This window comes from Phocoena sinus, chromosome 7 (assembly GCF_008692025.1).
Source record: "Phocoena sinus isolate mPhoSin1 chromosome 7, mPhoSin1.pri, whole genome shotgun sequence".
Taxonomy (NCBI): Eukaryota; Metazoa; Chordata; class Mammalia; order Artiodactyla; family Phocoenidae; genus Phocoena; species Phocoena sinus.
In genome coordinates this window covers 80,097,808-80,121,294 of record NC_045769.1, presented here as the reverse complement: position 1 = coordinate 80,121,294, position 23,487 = coordinate 80,097,808, and the positions used below count along the sequence as shown (strand labels likewise).

Genomic DNA, 23,487 nt, shown 5'->3' with positions numbered 1-23,487 from the left:
GCCAATTAAAAGAATGCAGCTCCTAAACCTACGGAATCACAATATCTAAGGGCGGGGCCCAGAAGCCAGCAGTTTAATCATGAATATCCCCAGGTCATTGTTATGTATACTTAGAACTTGAGAGCCTCTGGACTCTCCAAACTTTTTTCAGTTAGCTTTCACCTGAACCTGAAGTAGGTACTATTATCATCTCTATTTTACAGAGGAGGAAGTTGAGGCATAAAAAGGTTGACTAACTTGCTAAAGTCACACGGAACTAGGGTTGGAATCTAGACCAATCTAAACGCAGCTCTTAAACATCACAGTACAGTTATCTCCTGTTGCTAAATGATTTGTTGCTAATACTTCAAGAAGTACTGGACTTGCAGTTTGAAGACGCACTAAATTTAGTCTGGTAAACTTCGGCGATTCACTTACATTTTGAATTTCAAGTCCCTCGCGGGTTAAATACGGGCCAAAACACCCCCACCTGCAAGGTGACCTGAGGGGCAGGGCGGGGCAGCAGGCAGGGAAGGGAGGCGATCGATGACTCCGGCGCGCCGCTGCCTGTTGGATTGGCTCGAGCCTCTCCCGCCAGGCCTGTCCTACTCCCGCGCGCTCTGGGGCCCGCCCCCGCCGCCATCTTGGTCTAGGAGGGAGCGGGCCGCACGCGTGAGTAAACAGCCGGAGCCGGGAAAGTCGAGGTCGGGCTGCGTCCGGGTGCTGCAGGGCAGCGGCGGAGAGGACGCAGGTCTATCTTCGTACGTGGGGGTGAATATCGGGGTCACAGCGATAGGCGGCGGGGAACCGTCAGCCTGGCGCAACCTCCGCCCCCTCGCGGTGAGACGCCTCGCTCCCCGGGCTTCTCTCGAAGCCGCGCCGGTCTCCTCCTGCTGTTGAAAGCTGCCCGGGAAACTGGTGGCGGGAGCGGGCCCTGGGCGGAGCGCGGCGTGGGCCTGGGACCGTGTTGCGGCGCGCAGGCGGAGGTTCGGACCTTGAGTTTGTGCGCGAGGGGCCCGGGGCGTGGACGCGGTGGCTCTGGGAGGGCGGGGGCGGGCGCGCGGGGCTGGGGCCCGGACTCACGCGGGGCTGGGGCCCGGACTCACGCGGGGCCGCCGCGGAGCTGTTACCATCGGTCACTGGATTGTCCTCTTCCGGTCTGGGCTTCAGGGAGGGGCCGACATGACGGCCCCGGGCCACAGCCCTTTCGTGCCGCTGTTGGAGACTTTGGAAGACCCTTCCGCCTCCCTTGGAGAGCAGACCGACGCTTACCTGACTCTGACCAGGTGAGGCCTGCTGGGGGTATGGGGTGGGGCACCCTGGCGGGTCTTGGGGAGGAGGTAGTCCGGGTGGGCACGCGAAGCGAGTTTGTGTATTTTGGAAGTCTAGTAGCTGCGGGGACGCCGGGGTGCGGCGTGCTAGGTGACGTTCCCGGCTGCGGGTGCTGCTTCCCTTAAGGTGCAAGTTTTGAATGAGGAAGCCTGCACGTGTGTCTTGCAAGCAAAGGGTTAAGAAAAGTTTGGTTGGAAGGGAGCGTGCTGGAGTAATGGTTTTTCAGCGTGAGCCACCTGTGTTTCGGGACAGTGGGGGAACCCACAATTGGTTTTTTAATAGAGAGCAATAAACCGAGTTCTCTTTTAATCGCAAATGCTTCCCACGTTTTTTATTTTCCCCTGCAGACCATGTTTTTCTGAGTTAAATGTAGTTTGGAAATTGCAAGGAAAGGGTAACAACTGGTACAAAGCGATAAAGATTTAGTAAGTTTCTTAGTTTTTAACTAGGGATAGATTTCCCTGTTTCCTCTTCACATAGGGAAGCTGTCAAAACCTGTGGACAGTGTGGATGCACAAGTTATTCTGAGGGTTTCTTCGTATTTATATTCTTATATGTTCTTAAGCATCTTAAGCACTGGGTCAATTAATTTGCCCGTGTTCTAACATAATGTTTAAAAAGATTATGCAAGTATTTCATAGTTCAATTTTGTGTCTGCTGTTTGCATAAATTTGTGTTCTTTCTGCTTTTCTGAAGTCGTATGACTGGAGAAGATGGAAAAGAAATCATTATAGAAATTGAGAAGAAACTTCCTCAGCTATTCAGAGTTTTAAAGGTATGTATGTATATTTGTTGTAAATAGTAAATAGTTTTTAATTTTGTGGGGAAAACAGGTTTTGCCAATTAACTCAAAAACTTTGAGTCTAAAATAAATAACACCGGGGTTATTATAGTACTATTTGAGGACTTACAGTGTATCAGGTACTGTATCAGGTGCTGTCTTAATTATCTTGTTTTCTCTCACTTAACCCTCCCTGTCCCAGTGAGGCTAGTCTTTAATCCCCACTTGGCAGAAGAAATTAGTTTAATGTGCCTAAAGTCAGCCGTGGCCACTTGAATCCAAAACTTGCACTCTTAATAGGAAAGCAGTGATCAGAGATTATTTAATCTGTTTTTTTTCTCCTTTTGTAGCAATGTACTTTTAAATAAATGAATCTGTAGTTTTGTCATTGGTCTACTTGTGTGGGGTAACATTCATTTTTTTATCTTCACTCACCCTTAGTTTTTTGCCACTCTTGCTTAGTTTAAAAAACCGCTTATGGTTATCTTGTTTGCTTGTTTATAGGGAGGTTGTGTAGTTTAAACATCAAACTGAGGACCTGTGCTCTTGTCGTCACTTGAGTATACTGTGCCTTTGTGACTTGTCTTTCCTTAACACGTAACTTAATTTCCTTGTTTTTAGAATAAAGAGGTTGAACTAAATCTCCAAAGTCCCTTTGAGTTCTTATTTTTGTGACCCTGTTTTTGTGCTTTTAAACAGAAGTATTCTGTCAAGATGTTCATTATACATTTTACCATGATTTTGGGCCAAATGTTGAGGCATTGGGGGTACTACCTTGCCTACCCTTAAATATTCCTGTTATAGTCATCAGTAGTTTTTGTTCATGTAAGCAAGAACTTTATTGTGTAGTAGGTCAAGACTTGTTAATAGTGTAAACAATATTAATGGTATTTATTGTCCCATTTTTCTTCATTGTCATTTTCCACATTCTTGTAGTGTATTTGTTGTGATGAAGACATGCATGATGTATTTGGTATTTGAGAGCATGTAGGATCAGAAACTCATTTGTATGCGTTTTGAGTCAAGTTGCATTGTTTGTAAATAGGGTTTGTAACTAAAATGCCTAATAATTATTTAGAAGCATGTGGGTGGTTAATAGGAAAATCAAAAGTTGATCACACACATATTAGCTACTATCTAGGAGATATAGTAGTAGCTCTCATCGTCTTAAGTGTTTAAGACTTTGTATCTCAGGGTGTAGTGTTTTGGATGTTTGTTTTGATTAGTTATGAAAGGGGTGCTCCAATGAAGTGTCTGTTCTTATATTTGACTACTAACATTTACCATTCTTCTCTGTCAAGAGTAGCAGATAGTCGAGGATTCCTTGGATATTGGATTCAGAGAAATGGGGGGATTTGAAGATAAATCACTTTGGAATGGGAAATGGTACCAAGAATGCAGGGTTACAAGTAAATGTAGGGTTGGGGCATATGGCAAGACTCCCTTTGACAGGTTTGGGATTTTATAACTTTTACATATAGAATATGCATTGGGCTTTGAATTCCAGATGGTTATGGACTCAAATTCTCCTGTCTGTGAAGTATTGAGATAATGTTTAAAGGTCCTAGCACTTTAGCTACTTAGTAAATGTTACATTCCAGCTCCTTCCCTCTCTGTGTTAGAGGTGTTGCTCCACTCCATAGCTAATATGTCAGCTTTTGCCTTTGAGTCTTGCTTTCTTTTTGTGGAAGGGTTTTGCTCCTACTCTGTTTCCTGTCTAGTGTCTTCAGCATCTTCCATTTGTTGGCTTTTTTTTTTTTGCTTTCAGATGTGTGGAGATGTTCTTTTCCTTTTAAGAAAAATATTCTTTATTTAGCTGATCTCTACCTACTTTCCTTCTTTCTTTGCTAGGGTGTATCCATGGCCTCCTGATCTTAATCCTTTTTAATCTGCTCTCAAAGATCAGTTGATTGTTGGAATTAAAATGTAATTTTGTTTTTAATCAACTTTTGCTGTCTAAAAATTAATTTACAGTTGTACTTGTTTGTAACAAATGTTATTTTGTTTCGAAGACTCACATTGCCAGTCAAAACTCAGAGCTCAGTAGTGCTGCTCTGCAGGCCTTGGGGTTTTGCTTATATAATCCGAAAATTACCTCTGGATTATCAGGTAAATTTATTGTGATATAGTATTTTTTAGAGGTTTATAGTTTGATACTGTTAAAAGTACTGTTACCTCTCTATTAGTTTCATAACCTGTAGTTCAGGATTTGCTTCTGAGAAAAGTGTTTAGGTTATATCATTGTTGGAAGGTTTCTTTTCCTTAGATGTAGTTCTGACTTTGTTACCTATAAAGTTTGCTGTAAAAGAAAATAAAATAAGCCTATTTAAAAATAATTGTTGCAAAAACTGAACCTTGTCCTTTATAAAAACACACCTGCTTTGGGAAGTTTATAATTAGATGGAATTAATTTTGGAAGTTAGATGGTTCATTTATTTTACACAAGCATGTGTTAAGGAACATGCTGTATTTGAAAAGTTCTTTCACCTAGTGGTAAATGAGATAATTTGGAGCTAAAAGTGGTAATGAAAGCACAGGATCTGATGCTTTTCTGAGTTTTCAAGCATCCTTGGCCCTCTGTATCCTTGGATGCAGAACCCACGGATTTGGAAGGCGTAAGGGACGTGAGCATCTCTTGGATTTTGATATTCCTGAGAGGGGGTCCTAGAACCAGTTTCCCATGGATATCCGGGGAGGATTGTGATCTTAATTATTGTTCTGTAGGTAGCTTGTCATGGTAAAGGAAACCTGGGAGGTGATCTTTAGAGAGAGGAAATTAGGAATAGGGATTAAGGATATAAGAAAGTTGTTACCATCTTTTTTTCTGAGGAAAAAGTTTCTGCTTTTTTTATATATAGAAATGTTTAGCAATCTAAAGTAGGAGTTTTTCATTTGGAGCAGAGATAAAGGATTCATAATGTCTTGCCAAAAATTGACTTGTATGTTCATACCTAATAATAAGACCTTATAGAAATATTTTAGTTGAAAAATATCTGATTTAGAGGCTACTATCTGTTTTCTCTGAGAATACCTTCCCTCTGACCTGAGTTTTGTGTTTGGGAAGAAGTTTGATATCAACATTGGTTCTCTGGTCCTTTTCTCTGGATATGCATTTAACTTTTTGACACTGAAGGGAACAGGATTCTTCTCTATTTTTCTGTTAGAGATTTTAAAGGATGTAAATGATTCCACATAATTAAAACTGCTTATTTTTCAGAGACAAATATTCAAGAACTGCTTTCAAAACTGAATGATATTGTTAAGAATTCAGATAAAAATGTACGTACTAGGGCACTTTGGGTGATATCCAAACAGACGTTTCCCACTGAAGTTGTTGGCAAAGTAGTGAGTATAGTTTTTGTATATGTCTTCTTAACCACATGCCAATTAAAAACTTCATACTTATTTGGTTTGTATTTATTTGGTTCTGTCTTTCAGGTATCTAGTATAATTGATTCATTAGAAATAGTCTTTAATAGAGGAGAGATGCATTCTGCTGTTGTGGATTATGAAGCATTAAATGTCATCATAAGGTATGAGTTTGTATGCTATGGAATTTAGAAGAACAGTTTCAGTAAATTTAGAACTTTAAGGAGTAGTCTTTTGGGACTTGAAATTGAGTTAAACATTAAAAGAAGGAAATGTCTTCTAGACTAAAAGCAAGTAACAGGAAGAAGGAGGTAGATGTGCATAAGTTACTAGGTTTCTTTATTTTTACTGAGACAGTCCTTAAAATACAGCCTTGGTTCTGCCGCTGCTGCTAACACAGTTCTGGTTTTAAAAATTATTTCTGTTAAAGCTTTTGCAAGAGTTTAAAAAATAATACAGACTTTTACGTGAGCTGTAACAGGCATTTAGGAAAGCATTAAATAATTCCTAGCAGCAGATGAGGGGAACAGGAAAATCCCCTGTCTTCTTCCTACACATCCTTGCTTTCATAATGGATGTGCTGACCAGCCATAAACTGTTGATGTGCTTTGCTTTAACTTGTTTTTCATTCTTTAAAAGTTTCCTTTAGTTGTTGAGCTCTATGTTTTAACTACTTAGTGTTCTGATGCCCTGATTGATGTTCACAGTGTATCATGGTTCTCTAGCTGTCCTGTCTTATAAGAATATTGAACTTAATTCTGTAAAAAATAATTAGTATTTACACTTTTTAATCTGAAGGAAAGATGATACGTTCTCCTTTTTGAAAAGTTTATTAAAATAATAGGGAAGTCTACAATTAGCAATTAAAAATTAGATCTTATTTTTGTGTGTGTATATATTGTGTATATAGTATTGTAAAACAGTTGGGACCATACTATGCATATTTCTGCATACTTGTGTACTGTATATTTTCCTGGTACTTTAGACGTAAAAGGTGAGGTCAAACTAATTTAGTCATTGATTTCTCTACACAGGCTAATTGAACAAGCCCCAATTCAAATGGGAGAAGAGTCAATTAGATGGGCAAAATTGGTCATACCATTAAGTGGTCATTCGGCCAAAAGGTGCATTTGCGGGGAGCTACTGCTCTAGAGATGGGAATGCCGTTGTTACTTCAGAAACAACAAGAAATTAGCATCTATCACAGAGCAGCTTATGACTACCGTAAGTAATACTTTAAGGATTTTTTGGATACTGCATTGTAAGGTTTTGCGCCAAGCTGAGGGCTCATATTGGTGTAATTGCTCTATGATCTAGGAAGTTCCTCTTTGAATTAATACAAAGAATTGTTTAAAGTTAATGTAGTCACACTGATCCTATATTATAGTAAGGAAGGGAGCTGTCTATTCAGTGTTATACAATCCAGGCATTTTACCCCATCCCCAACGAATGGTGATTGCAAGAAATTGCATTTTTGGAAAAGGGGAGAACATTAACTGATTCATCGCTATCTGGATTGTTAAAGCATAATCCCAGTAGATACAAATTTAATGCACACAAGTGCATCTAGTGTGTACAATTTCCTAAAGTTATTACTTGCCCCAGGTTTTAGGTTTTTCAACCTTTCTCATAACATTTATTGAGCACCTGTTATATACTGGACGTTGTTTTAGGTACTGTGTGTATAGCAGTGAACAAAAGCAACTTGTGGAGCTTATTTTCTAGTGGGAGAGATAATAAAGTGTATAGTATATAGTATCTATATAGTATAGAAATAATAAAGTATGTAGTATATATAGAGATAATAAAGTATATAGTATATTTAGTAAAGAGCATTAATGGAAAACAGCAGGGACTGGATGGAAAGTGCCATCGGAGAGGAAGGGTGAGGTGGTCAGGGAAGGAAAAAGAATAGGTTATTTGGAAGGTGATTTGAAGGCGATATAGGAGTTAGCTACCTGAATAATATGCAGTAAGCTCATTTGAGTCAGGAGGAACCATGAGCGCAAAAGGCCTTGCTCTGATATGAGTACTTGGTTGTGTTCAGCGAACACTGGGCAGTAGGATAGAGTGATGAGGATGAGAGGAGGAGGAGATGATACCAGAAACAGGGCCAAATCACATCGGACCTCGGGGGCCATTGTAAGGCATTTGGTTTTTACTCTGGGTTATATTGAAAACCGTATTTGAAGCTTTTGAGTCTACAAGTGATATGCATACTTTGGTTTTAAAGGGATCACTTTGCGTTGAGGAAAAAAAAAACTCTACGTAGGAGCAGGGAGACTAGTTGGGAGACATTACAGTAATCCAGGAGGTAGTGGAGGCGTCCAGATTCTAAAACCTGGGGTTTTGTTTATTTTTTAATAACCAGGATGCCTGATGGTAAGGTTTGGAGTCTAAAAGTGACACCAGTGTCTTTGTAAGTTTTTTTTATTGATAAATTTATTTCTTAAGAGCGTACACAGTGAACCCTTGAACAACTTGAGTTGGCCCTCTGTAGTCGTGGTTTCTCTGCATCCTTGGATTCAACCAACCACGGACTGTGCAGTACTGTAGTGTTTACTACTGAAAAATATCTGAGTATAAGTAGAACGCACAGTTAAAATTCACATTGTCCAGGGGTCCACTGTATAAAATTCTTAATAAATTTGAACTTAAATTTTCTCAGATGTGTTACCCATGAAGCTATTAATTTTTAAAGTTAGAGTGAGTGGTTAAAGCATTATCGTTTGAACTCTAATGATAAGCAAGCTGAAGTTTTTAGGGGAAAGTATATTGGTAGGGAAAAAAACTGTTGATGGATGGAAGAATGGCCAGATATGTGATAAGACAAGCATAGTAAAATGTTAGTGGTATTTATACTTGGATATTTACTGTAAGACTCCATCAGCTTTGCTATATATGTGAAAGTTTTCCTGATAAAATACTGGGAAAAGTTACTTTGCTGAGGTCAATTTAATACTGCATTCTTTTTCTTTCCAAGCATCTTTGGTAAATATTTTTGCTTTGGTTTTTAGAAATTACTTTCAGAACTCCAGAAGCTATTTATGAGTAAAAATGAGACTTACGTGTTAAAATTATGGCCTTTGTTTGTCAAACTTCTTGGGAAGGTAAGTGCACAGTTAATGAACAGTTTTTACATGCCAGACCCTTTAATTTCTTAACTTTCCATAGTACAGTTGATCCTCATTATTCATGCATGCCGTATATGAAAATTACTAAAATTTATTTGTTAACCCAACATCAGTATTTGTGCTGCTTTTGCAGTCAATTGTAGGCACGTGTAGTGGCAAAAAGTTGAGTCCCTGCAGCATGCATGTTCCCACCTGAGGTTGAGCAAGGTTACGTTCTGCATTTTTGCTTCAATTCTTTTTTTTTTGCTTCAATTCTTAATGTCCTTTAAACAAATGTCCATTTCATGATCCATTTAATGCCACATTTTTCACATTTCATGCTTTTTCTTGGTGATTTCAGTTTTAAATGGCCCCAAAATGTAGTGCTGAAGTGCTGTCTGTGGTTGCTAAGCAGCGGAAGGCTATATGATGTGCCTTAAGGGGGAAATACATGTGCTAGATAGACTGTTCAGGTGTGAGTTACAGTGCTGTCCGCTGTGAGTTCAATGTTAGTGAATCAACAAGATGTCTTTAAACCAAAACAAACATAAAACAAGGTTGTGTGTCAAATGGTCGATGAAAATGTGATCAGAGGCTTGCAGGAACCTAACCCTGCATTTTCCCTACAAGCCATGGCTCAGTATTTGCTAATACAGTGTCAAGGCAACTTTATAGAACATAACTATGGTGAATAATGAGAATTAACTGTATGTTCTATCTTTAAGCCAGGTTTTTTTGAGGGGGTGGAGTTGTGATTTTCTTTATTGTGGTAAATAAACATAACATAATATTTATCATAATCATCCTAAGTATACAGTTCAGTGGCACTAAAAGCATTTACAGTTGTGTAAACATCACCAATGTCTACACCCAGAACCTTTTCATCATCCCCAGCAAAAACTATACATGTTACATAAACATTGACTCCCTCTGCCCCTCCCTCTGCAGCCTCTTGTAACCTCCATTCTGCTTTTTCTCTGGATTTGCTAATTCATAAATTTTGATCTTTGATCCATTTCGAGTTTATTTTAATATATGGTGTAAGGCAAGGGTCCAGCTTCATTTTTTTGTATGTGGATGCTCAATTTTCCAAACACCATTTGTTAAGTCTCTTTTTTGTTGAGTGGTCTTTGCACTCTTGCTGAAAATCAGTTGACAGTGTATGTGAGAGTATTTTTGGGATCTCTGTTCCATTGGTCTGTTATGTTTCTCCTTATGCCATTACCATATGCTTTAATCTGTACTGTTGCAGTAGGTTTGGAAGTGAGTATTCCAACTTTATAATTTTTTTTTTCACAATTGTTTTGGCTATTTGGGGCTCTTTGCAATTCCATAATGAATTTTTGAAGATCAGCTTTTATTTTTCAGTGAAGAAGGCCTTTGGAATTTTGATAGAGATTGTGTAGAATTTGTAGATTGCTTTGGGTAGTATTGACATTTTAATGATATTAAATCTTCCTATTCATGAACACCAGATGGTTTTCCATTTATTTAGGCCTTTTCATATATACTTTGTAGGTTTTAGTTTAAAAGTCTTTCACCTCTGATTAGATTTATTTCTAAGTGTTTAATTCTTTTAGGTGCTATTGTAAATGGAATTGCTTTCCTGATTTCCTTTTTAGATCATTCATTGCTGTTGTATAGAACCACAAATTTTTGTGTGTTGGTCTTGTACTCTGCAACATTGCTGAAATGATTTTATTGGCTCTAGTAGCTTTCTTGTGGATTTTTGTGAATTTCTAAGCCGGTTGTTTTTGTTACATTTATATTCTGTTCAGATTATGTGTGGACTATAGTCACTTATGACTATTAAAGTTCTTTTTGTGTATTTTTTCTTGGGATGCATTGTTTACTTGTCATTTATCCATCTTTTACTTAACTGTTTTTCCTGCCTGTTTCAGTGTATTTGAAAAGATTATTAGTTTGAATTTATTTATCTTTAATATTCAGATTTTTTCATATGAATACTTTTTTTAATATGTTGGTAAAATTTTGGATTTATCACATTTCTCATATTCTCTAACGTTTTAGAAATGTGTATTATGCATTACCTATTTCATGGAGCTTTATATTTTGTGATGCAGAATTTTGCATACAAAACTTAGTACTTTAAAAAGTTTAAATTCCTTAGATTTTACATAGTTAACACTGGGTGAGTTAGATAAATGAATGATGATAGTGCCTATATATTGTTTCAGGCAGGTAAGTAACTTCTTAATGATTCTTCCTTTTTAGACCTTGCATCGAAGTGGGAGTTTCATCAATTCTCTATTACAGCTAGAAGAACTGGGATTTCGTAGTGGAGCACCCATGATTAAAAAAATAGCTTTTATTGCTTGGAAGAGTTTAATAGATAATTTTGCTTTAAATCCAGGTAAGTAATATTTAAAAATTCGATTTTTTATGGCTTAAGATGAAAAACAAAGCTCTTCTGATTTTTTTTGGGGGGGGGACTTTATATTGAATATTTACCTATCATTGAATATTATTTTAGGGGAATAAATTTGTGGCTAAAAGTAGAATTCAAAGGCCAGGCATTATTGAAAATCACAGATATAAAGTTTATTTTACACTATTTCAAAAACTGAACAAAGTGACAGATGCTGTTTGTGGCTTTCTTAGTGAATTCCAGCACTTAGTTGAGCATTTTACATACTTCTCACTTAATCATCACAGTAGACCTTAGATGGTAAGCATTATCGCTATTTTCAGAAGATTAAGTAGTTGATCAAAGGTCACACAGCCAATAGATGATAGCAAACAATTTTGATTGCTATGGAATCAAAGTATCAGACTGAGGAACTTTTTTTCAGGATCTTTAGAACAGCACCTGATAGTGGGCTAACATTAATATGTAGAAGTGATTCCTTTTGATGCACCTTACCCTTATCTTTTTATTGTTCACTGGAAGTGCTTAATATATATATATGTGCAAAAGTATTACGCCCAAAAGTGGGTCAGTATGAGTACCTACTTAACTGGGTAGTTAATCTTAGGTATAATTGATAGTTTACAAGATCTGCTAAATAATGTTGATTTCATCCTGTGTTTGCCCTTGCCAAAGACCATTAATCCCTTTTAAAATGTGTTTTGTAAATAACTATTTGCATTAACTACAACTACTTTTATTGAAAATATTGCCAGACACAGATTTTAATTGGAAATGTCACCTTTTTTTGGTTATTGTTTATGAACCTCAGTGTGAGGTATCCAGGATTAAATCTGGTGGAATTATGTATAGTTGTGTTAAAGCGTAAAATAGGAGTGACTTAAAGAAGGTAAATAAAATGCTGTCTCATTTGAAATAAGTCAAGAGCTAGAGAGTCTATGACTGGTATTATGGATCCAGGAAGTCATTAAGGAATCAGATGCCTGTCTTTTTCTGTTGTCATCTTCAGTATGCCTTAATTGCAGACTACAGGAAGGAGGGGAAGGCAGAAGGGGCAAAAATGAGCTGCTTTGCAGCTGAGTCAGCCATCTGTAAACAGCATTTCAGAAATTCCATATACAGTTCCACTTAAAAATCTCATTGGGACAATGGCTAAATGGGAAACTAGATAAAGTAGTAAAAGAGTAGATACCCATCACTGTTCTGAGTGAAAGCAGATCTTGTAACTAAAAGAGAATGGGGTATTGCACAGCAGTTGTTGGTATTCTCCTCCTCTCATAGATAGGAGTTCAGAAAGGATTAGAGGATTTGTTTCCACAGTGGTCTGACTTCATTTTCTTCTTATAAAAATGTTAATTGAAAGCTGAATGGCAGAATACTTGTAAGAAACATTGATCAATGTTATTCCACCAAATACATGACTTGACAGATGCTTCACAATCCTTTTCAAGTCTTTTTGATAAGTTGATTTAGCACAGACTGTATTATTTTATATATCCTCCCGTCACTGATATAGTAAACACTTCAGGTATAAATATTTTGTTTAAAGTGTATTTAGTGTTTGTGTGGAATTTAAGCAATCTGATTATCGCTAATGTAGAGTAGAACTAAATCTAAATGAATATTTAGATTTCCAAAATCTCATTAATTGCACCAACAGTTAAAGTGCTTGGTAAAATAAATTACTGGTAATGACAACTTTTTTTGAGGTAAAAATATACCTCTATTTTTTAATCTGTAAAATGGGGATAATGAGAATACTAAAGCAGCTTAGAAAGAGTTTCTCAACATTTTAGTATATTAGGCTGGACAGTTTGTTGTGGAGAACTGCCCTGTGTGTTAGAGGAAGTTTAGCAGCATCCCTGGATGCAGCCCACTAGATACCAGTAGCAGTCTCCATATCCCTGCCTCTCAGTTGTAACCAGAAATACTGCAGACATTGCTAAATGGTGGAAAAATCACCCCTGGCACACAGTATCTAATAAATATTAGTTATTATTTTTTAAAATAAGCCTTAAGTATTGTGACCTGGTCGTACTAAAGTTTGTCAAGATGAACATTTGGGGTAGAACAGGAACAGCTGGTAATTAAAAAAAAATTTTTTTTTAAATCTATTCTCTTGCTATAGTAGGCTGTTGCATACTATCATTCTTAAAGTTTAATCTTTACCTCTTTTAATGTTTTTACCTGGGTGCTAATTTTTTTTTTTTTTTAAGAAATACTATGTAGTGCAAAAAGACTGAAGTTGTTAATGCAGCCTTTGAGTTCTATCCATGTGAGAACAGAAACTCTAGCGCTGACAAAACTAGAAGTCTGGTGGTATTTATTGATGAGACTAGGACCTCATCTTCCTGCTAATTTTGAACAGGTAACATTAAAGTGTTGATTACAATACTTTATGTGTTTTTTTTTATTAATGTGTTCTTAGATTCTTACCAATTTAATCTTTCAGTGCTGTTTTTGCTGTGTTAGCAGAGCACGTTATATAAAAGATTTTTTCACCCAGACACAGAACTTGAGTTCATTTTCCTCAAAGGATACTCTCCAGTCATCTGAAATGGAGCATCTAAAACCTTTTTAATCAGTAACACTCAAATATTCTTACTCTAGTGGCATCATGAAAGATTTTTTTTTAAAGGAATTGCATGACTTAGAATATAATTGAGAGTAGAGTCAGCATTACTGAAATAGAAATCATGTGCTACACAGAGTTGGATCAATTCTAATTTTTTATATCTCCTTTTTCCAGGCTACATAGTGATAACCAATCATTTAATCCCATTGTAGCTTTTCATTATTGTCACATGTGAGTTTTACAGATTCCTTTAGATTTTGATATCCTTGCTGCATTTAAACATGAAAGCTTAATCTTATTTTTGTTTAAGTAAAAAAGGGTAGTCCTGATAACTCCTTTTATCTTTTTCTTGATTTATTTTTTATTGAAGTATAGTCAATTTACATGTTGTATTAGTTTCTGGTGAACAGCAAAGTAATTCAGTTATATACATATATTCTTTTTCATATTTTCCATTATTTAGTACAGGATATTGAATATAGTTCCTTGTGCTATACAGTAGGACCTTGTTGTTTATCCTTTCTATATATAATAGTTTGCTAATCCCAAACTCCCATTTTTTGTTGTCTTTTCGTTTTGTTTATGGTTTCCTTTATGGTATAGAAGCTTGTAAGTTTGATTAGCTCCCATTCGTTTATTTTTGCTTTTATTTCTGTTGCCTTGGGAGACTGACCTAAGAAAACATTGCTACAATTTATGTCAGAGAATGTTTTGCCTATGTTCTCTTCTAGGAGTTTTATGGTGTCATGTCTTGTATGTAAGTCTTTAAATTATTTTTGAGTTTATTATTGTGTGTGGTGTGAGGGAGTGTTGTAACTTCATTGATTTACCTGTGGCTGTCCAACTTTTCCAACACCACTTGCTGAAGAGACTGTCTTTTCTCCATTGTATATTCTTGACTCCTTTGTCGAAGATTAATTGACCATAAGTGTGGGTTTATTTCTGGACTCTGTATTCTGTTCCATTGATCTGTATGTCTGTTTTTGTGCCAATACCATGCTGTTTTGATAACTTTGTAGCTTTGTAGTATAGTCTGAAGTCTGGGAGGGTTATGCCTCCTGCTTTGTTTTTTTTCCTCAGGATTGCTTTGGCAATTCTAGGTTTTTTACGGTTCCATATACATTTTAAGATTATTCTAGTTCTGTAAAAAATGCCATGGGTAATTTAATAGGGATCCCACTAAATCTGTAGATTGCTTTGCGTAGTATGGCCACTTTAACAATATTCTTTCAATCCAAGGGCGTGGGTATCTTTCCATTTCTTTAAGTCATCATTAATGTTTTATAGCTCTTGGCATATAGGACTTTTACCTCCTTGGTCAGGTTTATTCCTAAGTTTTTGGGTTTTTTTTTAAATTTTTTTATTTTATATTGGAGTATAGTTGATTAACAATGTTGTGATAGTTTCAGGTGTACAGCAAGTATTTTATTTTTTGATGTGATTTTAAAAGGGTTTTTTTTTTTTTTACTTTCTGATGTTTCAATGTTAGTGTAAAGAAATGCAACAGATTTCTGTATGTCATTCTTGTATCCTGCATACTTTGCTGTTTATCAGTTCTTCCTCAAGTATTGGATTTTTTTTAGCAAGTTCTCTTTACATTTTTAATTGCTTAATACATTGAAGTTTTTAAGCTTGATAGAGCATGAACTGATTAAACTTGGGCATTGATTGTAACTTGTAACTGGGGTCATAATTTTTTCAAATTCTACCATTTTAAGTTCCTAGTAGGCTGATCTTACCCAGTTGTCGACCCATTCCTTGGCATAATCTACTCATTGGCTACATTTGACAGGTATTGGAATGATCTTAGAAATAAGCTTGGAGTTGTCTTAGTTCATATTTTCTTAAGGTGTTTTTTAAAATGTTTAAAATGGTCTGTTTACCAGTAGCATTAAAACTCATGTAGATGTTATTTGTAAAAGCAATTTATGTGTATAATTTTCCATCTGGAATGTAGAGTTGAAATTTATAGATAGTACATATTTAGGGCAAATATATTTGTAATAAAAATTTTCACTTTTCCAAGTTTCAGTTTTTACCCTCTGCATCAAAAAGGCCAATAAAATTTCAACATATCAAAACAATTGAGATCGCCTCTTAAGGATATTTAACTGTATTATGCAAGACTTTTTTTTTTTTTTTTTTTTTTTTTTTTTGCGGTACGCGGGCCTCTCACTGTTGTGGCCTCTCCCATTGCAGAGCACAGGCTCCGGACGCACAGGCCCAGCGGCCATGGCTCAAGGGCCCAGCCGCTCCGTGGCATGTGGGATCTTCCCGGGCCGGGGCACAAACCCGTGTCCCCTGCATCGGCAGGCGGACTCTCAACCACTGCGCCACCAGGGAAGCCCCTATACAAGACTTTAAAAAAATAGGACAGTTACACATATTTACAGATTCAGTTCCCTGCATCTCTTTCTATTTTTTAAACCCCAATAGGTCTGTGTGCCTCTGATTCAAAGCACAATAAGCATTGATTCTAATGCTTCACCTCAAGGCAGTTCATCTCGTGTAGCTACTTCTCCAGCTTTAAATCCTGCGACCCCTGTACACAAAGGTAAGAGATAGACCTACTTGGGGTTTTCTTCCTTTATTTTTACAAAAAGACTTTGAATCAAGTCTTTGCTCCATGTAATTCACATAATTTTGGCTGCCTTATCACAAAATCGTTTTGTTTTCTGTATGTGTTACTGTGTACTGCTGTCATTGTATTGTAGTTGGATAAGATCAACTTTTTTCCACTACATTATATGAAGTGCATTACAGACTCTTAACATTTGTTTCAGAATTAGAATATTAGAGTTATAATTTAAAATGTCAGATCTTAACAGATGTAAGGAATGTGGCTTAGTACGTATATCAGTGAAAGAAAATTATTTGCTGTTCCTATTTTTTTGTTTTTTTTGCGGTACACGGGCCTCTCACCGTTGTGGCCTCTCCCGTTGTGGAGCACAGGCTCTGGACGTGCAGGCTCAGCGGCCATGGCTCACGGGCCCAGCCGCTCCGCGGCATGTGGGATCTTCCCGGACCGGGGCACGAACCCGTGTCCCCTGCATCGGCAGGTGGGCTCTCAACCACTGCGCCATCAGGGAAGCCCTGCTGTTCCTATTTTACGTTAACTATTCTGAGTCAAATTTTTATATTTTAAGTTTTAGGAATGCCTGCATATTAATGTCAAGGTATGGATTAATGTCTGAGAATTCATTTAAATGGTGTGTGACACTAGTCTTGTTCTTAACCTAGTAAGATTAGTATTTAATTAGGAACTCTGTTTTGGGCTTTAAACAAAAACTCTTCAACTTTTATTGAAAAACAAATTATTTACTTTTAAAAGTACATTGCATTGAAATGAAGTAAACAAAATATATTTATTTGGGTAACTAATTCAATCGTACATAACTTAGCAATTTTGTTTGTTTGTTTAAAGGTGCTTCTCCATATGGAACTCCCCGGATGAACTTGAGTTCAAATTTTGGTGGAATGGCCACAATCCCCTCTATACAAGTTTTGGGGCTTGAAATGTTGCTTCATTTTTTGTTGGGTCCAGAAGTCTTGAGTTTTGCTAAGCAAAACAAACTTATGCTGAGCTTAGGTATTTAATTGTTTTTAAAATCATTTCAGTTACTAACACAGTTCAGAACACTGTACTTTGGGGTGAGGAAAGAGATTTTATAAATCTTCTTTTTTATAAATTTATTTATTTATTTTTGGCTGCGTTTGGTCTTCGTTGCTGCGTGTGGGTTTTCTCTAGTTACGGCAAGTGGGGCTCCTCTTCCTTGTGGTGCGCGGGCTGCTCATTGCGGTGGCTTCCATTGTTGCGGAGCACGGGCTCTAGGCACACGGGCTTCAGTAGTTGTGGCTGAGCGCGGGCTTATTTGCTCGGCATGTGGGATCTTCTGGGACCAGGGCTCGAACCCGTGTCCCCTGCATTGGCAGGCAGATTCATAACCACTGCGCCACCAGGGAAGTCCCTAAATCTTTTTCATAGAAAACATATCAGACCACCTAACATTTTACATTGAGAAATTTATTTCATAAAGCTTTGGTTTTGCATAATTGTCTTTTTTTCTCTTTTAGAGCGACTTGAACATCCGTTAATCAGCAGCTCTTCTTTTTTTTCCAAACATGCAAATACATTTATCACTGCTGTTCGTGATAGCTTTGTTGCAATTAGAAAAGATGCTTCTGGTAAATGTTTAAGAGAAGATTTTTATTATTTAAACCTGTGTTTAAAAAGAAAAAGTAGTGAATGTTTATATAGTGCCACCTGTTTCCAGATTGTGCTGCAGGAGCTTTACATATAATTCATTGACTCCTCACAGGAACCTTCTGTGTTAGCCTATTTTGCAGATAAGGGATTGTGTTATACTGAGAAGTAAATAACTTGTGCAAAGTTACATAGTAAGTGACGGAGCTATGATTCATACCTAGGCTCTGTGATTTTAGTATCTACACCTAAACTCCTGTGTTCTAAAGCCTATCAAGTAATGATGACAGGTTTTAAAAATTAAATAGAGTGCTATTGTACTGGTTGGAAAATTTTTTTCTAGTGGCTTTCAGGTATCCTTCTCAGTCTTTAATCCTTGTCTCAAAAGTGAAAGGTTTTCAATACAGAAAATACAGTCGATGAAAAAAAAGAATTACCCTGAGTATGTTAACAGTCCTTTTGAAAAATATTTCTTTAAACAAAAATGAGGTGAATAGTATATTGTAAACTGATTACAAGGTTGACTATTACAAGGAGAATTATATTTTAAATTTTTAAGTATTGCTCAATTTATTTCTGTAGTATAAGCTTGAAAGGGAGAGCTTTTGTAGTCATATCTATTTCATTCTAAAGTACCTTTTATTTTGTTTGGCAGATGCAATTGTCAATGCTATTTGGAAGGAGCTAGTTAGCTTGGTGAAGTCAGTTATTGAATCTGGTAAGCACTATAATGATCAAAAGATTTTTATAGCACTCAGTGAATTGTTTGGCTTTCATATATAAAATTAATTTTAAAATCCTTTTTTGAAGTATCTTATCTTCCAGACTTTACCTTTAAACAAAGCACTTTATTAAGAAAAAAACAAAAAATTACTTTTTAATAGCTCTCTGAGTATATATTTTTACCCCTGAAAAGACTGTATTTTCACCCCTAAAAATACATGTTTAGAACTGTACCCCTCCTTTTCCTTTTTGATAGGTAACAAAAAAGAGAGACCAGGTTCTGAAGTTTTGACTCTTCTATTAAAATCTTTGGAAAGCATAGTGAAGTCAGAAGTATTTCCTGTATTGAAAACACTGGTAAGTATAAGACCTATATGTGCTGGAATTTTAAAACCATATTCTGAAATTGAATTTTATATTGAAGGTACTACCACAGATCAGGATTTGGGAAAATATTTTATATCAAGTATTTATCAGCCATTTGGCCCTGTAGTAAATGCTGTTCCATTGACTAAATAGAGTCATTTGAAACCTTCTTAATAAAGTAAATGATGACAGTGGCAACTACAGAAATCTTCCAGTGTCATAGGAAAAAGAATAGGCCATACAGAGAAAATGGGATAAGGGGCATGAAACTTGAACTGAAGAAACTCGGATGAACACTAATTTTGTGACAAGATTGCTGGGTTCCACTGATTGTTAGTATGTACATTTAAAAAAATATCTGGTAATAATTTTGGAGAGCTTTTGCATTTTAAATATGTCCTACATAGTAGAGAGGGAAAAAGTGAATTGGATATACTTTTTGTAATAGTGACTTTCCCAAAATAAACTGCAGATGGAACAAACTACACCCGTAGGTAGATTCTGAGTGATTCCTTTATGTGCCATGACAGCCATATCTACTGTGGCAATAGAGGATAGTGGTTAATAGCAAGGGCTCTGGTACAGACTAGGTTGAACCTCAGCCCAGCTATTAACTGAATGAACTTAGACACTCTGTCTACTTTCTTGTCTCTCTATAAAGAAGAGATGTAGTAGTAGTTCATAATTAAATGAGTTGATAAATGCAGAGCATTATGGGGCTGGAACAAAATAAATGTGTCAGTGAATGCTAATTATTATTGTTAGTGTCTGTTCAAATGAGAATACGTGAAAGCTTATTTTCACCAACAGTTATTTTTGTCATGTTATTCACTTATGTTATATAATTCAGGTTAATACCAGTATAATAATATTTTTGGATGGCAGTTTGGTAATCTCTGTCACATTTGAGAGGCGTGTCTTAGATACAGCTTCTAGTTAGCAGTTCTTTGAAATACTTGCTTCTGGCACTATTGAGTACATAATTGATTGCAGAATTTCTTTTTGTAGTATAAAAAATGAAAATAACCTCAAGGACCATTAATTTTTAAAAAGTTTGAACAAACGGCACATTTGTTTATCAGTTAAGAATGTGTCTACATAGACTGATGTGAAAACTGTAACACAGTCAGGTGAAGAAAATTAGTTCCAGAGTATCTTACAGTACAATATCATTAATGGTATAAAACAGGTATAAGACAGCTAGCCTAGGAAGTTATGTTTCTCTCTGTACTTACATATATGGAAATTTAGGTCTAAAAAATAAACTCCAAACTGGTAACATTGATTATTCCTGGAGATAAGAAAGGACTTCATCATTTTATTATTTATATTTCTGTATTTGAACATTTTAAGCTAATGAGAATGTATTTACATTAATGAACAAACATTACTTGTAATAAATTGTTAAAAATATAGTTAATACTATAAGATTTTTACTAAGTAAGGTACTATTTTTATGGCTAATGTACAGTAAAACCTTTTGTCTTTCTTAGGTTCTCATGGAAATTACAATTAAAGGACTTCCTCAGAAAGTATTAGGTTCTCCAGCATATCAGGTTGCTAATATGGATATTCTTAATGCAAGTATCTTAAATGTAATGATACTAAATTAGCTAATAAACAAAAAGATCCATGGTATTTTTTTTCATAAGGTAGTGAAACTTAGATTGCAAAGTTCCAAGAGAATTGAATTTGAATACGCTGATTATGTTAAAGGAAAAAATGATAGACAAAGTACAGGTGTACCTCAGAGATACTGCAGGTTCAGTTCCAGACCGGTGCCAAGAAAGTGAATATCACAGTAAAGAAAGTCACATGAAATTTTTCGTTTCCCAATGCATGTGAAAGTTAATGTTTACACTATACTGTAGTCTGTTAAGTGTGAGTAAATAGCATTATTCCTTAAAAAAAAAAAAAACAAAAGAACATACCTTAATTTAAAAGTACTTTATTGCTAAACAGATGCTACCTATCATCTGAGCCGTCAGTGAGTCATCTTTTTACTGCTGGAGTGTCTTGTCTCCATATTGACGGCTGCTGACTGATCAAGGTGGTGGTTGCTGAAGGCTGGGGTGGCTGTGGGAATTTCTTAAAATGAGACAACAGTGACGTTTGCAGTGATTGATTCTTCCTTTCACAAATGATTTCTCTGTAGCATGTAATGCTGTTGGATAGCGTTTTACCCACAGTAGAACTTCTTTCAGAATTAGTTAGCCCTCTGAAACCCTACTGCTGCTTTATCAACTAAGTTTATGTAATAATTCTAAATCCTGTTGTCGCTTCAGCAGTCTTCAACATCTTCACCAGGAGTAGATTCCATCTTAAGAAACCACTTTCTTAGCTTATCCATAAGAAGCAACTGCACATCTGTTGAAGTTTTATCATAAGATTGCAGCAATTCTTTCACATCTTCAGGCTCCAATCCTAATTCTAGTTCTTTGCAGTTTCTGCCACATCTGTAGTTATTTCCTCCACTGAAGTCTTAAACCCCTCTAAGTCATTCAGGAAGGTTGGAATCAACTTCTTCCAAACGCCTGTTTATGTTGATATTTTGACCTCTTCCCATGAACCATGAATATTCTTCACAGCATCTAGAATGATGAGTCCTTTCCATAAGGTTTTCAGTTTACTTTGCCCAGGTCTATCAGAGGAATCACTCTTTATGGCAACTATAACCTTATGAAATGTATTTCTTTTTATTTTATTTTATTTTATGTATGCGGGCCTCTCACTGTTGTGGCCTCTCCCGTTGCGGAGCACAGGCTCCAGATGCGCGGGCTCAGCGGCCATGGCTCACGGCCCCAGCCGCTCCGCGGCATGTGGGATCTTCCCAGACTGGGGCATGAACCCATGTCCCCTGCATCGGCAGGCGGACTCTCAACCACTGTGCCACTAGGGAAGCCCATGAAATGTATTTCTGAAAAAGGCTTGGAAGTTGAAATTGCTCCTTGATCTGCAGAATGGATGTTGTGTTAGCAGACATGAAAACAACATTAGTCTCATTGTACATCTTCGTCAGAGTGCTTGGGTGTCCAGGTGCATCATCAATGGGCAGTAATATTTTGAAAGGATTCTCTTTTTTTTTTTTTTTTTTCCCCTGAGGAGTAGATCTCAACAGTGGGCTTAAAATACTCAGTAAACCATGTTGTGAACAGATAAGCTGTCATCCAGGGTTTGTTCCATTTATATAAAGCACAGGCAGAGTGGATTTAGCATGATTCTGAAGGGCCCTAGTATTTTTGGGATGGTAAATGGCATTGGCTTCAACTTAGAATCACTAGCTGCATTAGCCCCTAATAAAAGGCAGCGTGTCATTTGAAGCTTTGAAGCAGACATTGACTTTTCCTCTCTAGCTGTGAAAGTCCTATATGGCGGCTTCTTCCAGTACGAGGCTGTTTTATCAACAGGTAGAAAATCTGTTGTTTACGGTAACCACCATCGTTATTAATTAAATAGCTAGGTCTTCTGTATAACTTGATGCAGCTTCTGTGTGAGCACTTGCTGCTTCACCTTGCACTTTGATGTTATGGAGAGGGCTATTTCCTTAAATCTCGTGAACCAACCTCTGCTGGCTTCACACTTTTCTTCTGCAGCTTCCTCACCTCTCAGCTTTCACGGAATTGAGGAGTTAGGACCTTGTTGTGGATTAGGCTTTGGCTTAAGGGAATGTTGTAGCTGGTTTGATGTATCTAGACGACTAAAATGTTCTCCATATCAGCAATAAGGCTGTTTTGCTTTCTTACTGTTACTTGTGTTCACTGAAGTAGCACTTTTCATTTCCTTCAATAACTTTTCTTTTGCGTTCACAACTTCGCTAACTTGCACAAGAGGCCTAGCTTTTAGCCTTTCTGACACGCCTTCCCTATTAAGCTTAATTATTTCTAGCTTTTGATTGAAAGTGAGAGACATGCAACTCTTCCTTTTGCTTAAACATTTAGAGGCCATTGTAGTGTTATTAATTTGTCTAAATTCAGTATTGTGTCTCAGGGAATGGGGAGGCCAGAGGAGATGGAGAGAGACAGGATAATGGCTGGTTAGTGGAGCAGTCAGGACACATAATGTTAAGTTTGAAAATCGTGAGAATTACCAAAATGTGACAGGGACATGAAGTGAACAAATGCTGTTAGAAAAATGGTGCTAATAGACTTGGTCGACATAGGGTTGCCACAAACATTCAATATGTAAAAAATGCCATATCTGCAAAGCACAATAAAACAAGGTACACTCGTTATAATTAATGTGAATAATTAAGTATGGCACTATTAATGGAACTATTTTCCTGGATTAAACAAAGGGTCTAGAAGGAAAGTTTTCTCTTTGCTTTTATATAATAATAGTTTTGGTTACTGTTATAAATTTTGGAAGCTTAGTAGCATTAGGTTACTTATGGTGAAATATATTTAATATCTTCTGGATGTAGGTATTATTGATCCAGCAAGTTTTAAGTCAACATTTTTTTTTATATCTGGAATCTCTCTCTGTTCTTTAATTGCTCACATAGATGTAACAGCTATGATTAAAATATAAAGAGCTTGCTTTTTGTGTGTAGTTTGTGGAAGTACATTTGCTATCATTTTTGTCATTTCCTAAGTAATTTCGAAAGTTAAATTTCTCAAGCTTAAAACGGTCGTATTTCACATAATTGATTGTAGAAAA

The 23,487-nt window shown here is 36.7% G+C and overlaps 1 protein-coding gene across 1 annotated transcript in view; it reads left to right on the top strand.

Annotated features, from left to right (window-relative positions):
* The first annotated feature begins 503 nt into the window (after positions 1-503).
* The window catches only part of RIF1 (replication timing regulatory factor 1), a 57,179-nt gene continuing 34,195 nt past the window's right edge, over positions 504-23,487 (top strand). Inside the window, 18 exon segments of the mRNA XM_032636735.1 lie at positions 504-750; positions 1,150-1,265; positions 2,008-2,086; positions 4,105-4,201; positions 5,310-5,437; positions 5,531-5,625; positions 6,496-6,575; positions 6,578-6,654; positions 6,656-6,685; positions 8,479-8,571; positions 10,810-10,948; positions 13,180-13,331; positions 15,975-16,092; positions 16,963-17,127; positions 17,613-17,723; positions 18,398-18,460; positions 18,722-18,822; positions 20,325-20,411. Of these exon segments, the coding sequence (XP_032492626.1) occupies positions 526-750; positions 1,150-1,265; positions 2,008-2,086; positions 4,105-4,201; positions 5,310-5,437; positions 5,531-5,625; positions 6,496-6,575; positions 6,578-6,654; positions 6,656-6,685; positions 8,479-8,571; positions 10,810-10,948; positions 13,180-13,331; positions 15,975-16,092; positions 16,963-17,127; positions 17,613-17,723; positions 18,398-18,460; positions 18,722-18,822; positions 20,325-20,411 (1,956 nt within the window). The 5' untranslated portion in view covers positions 504-525.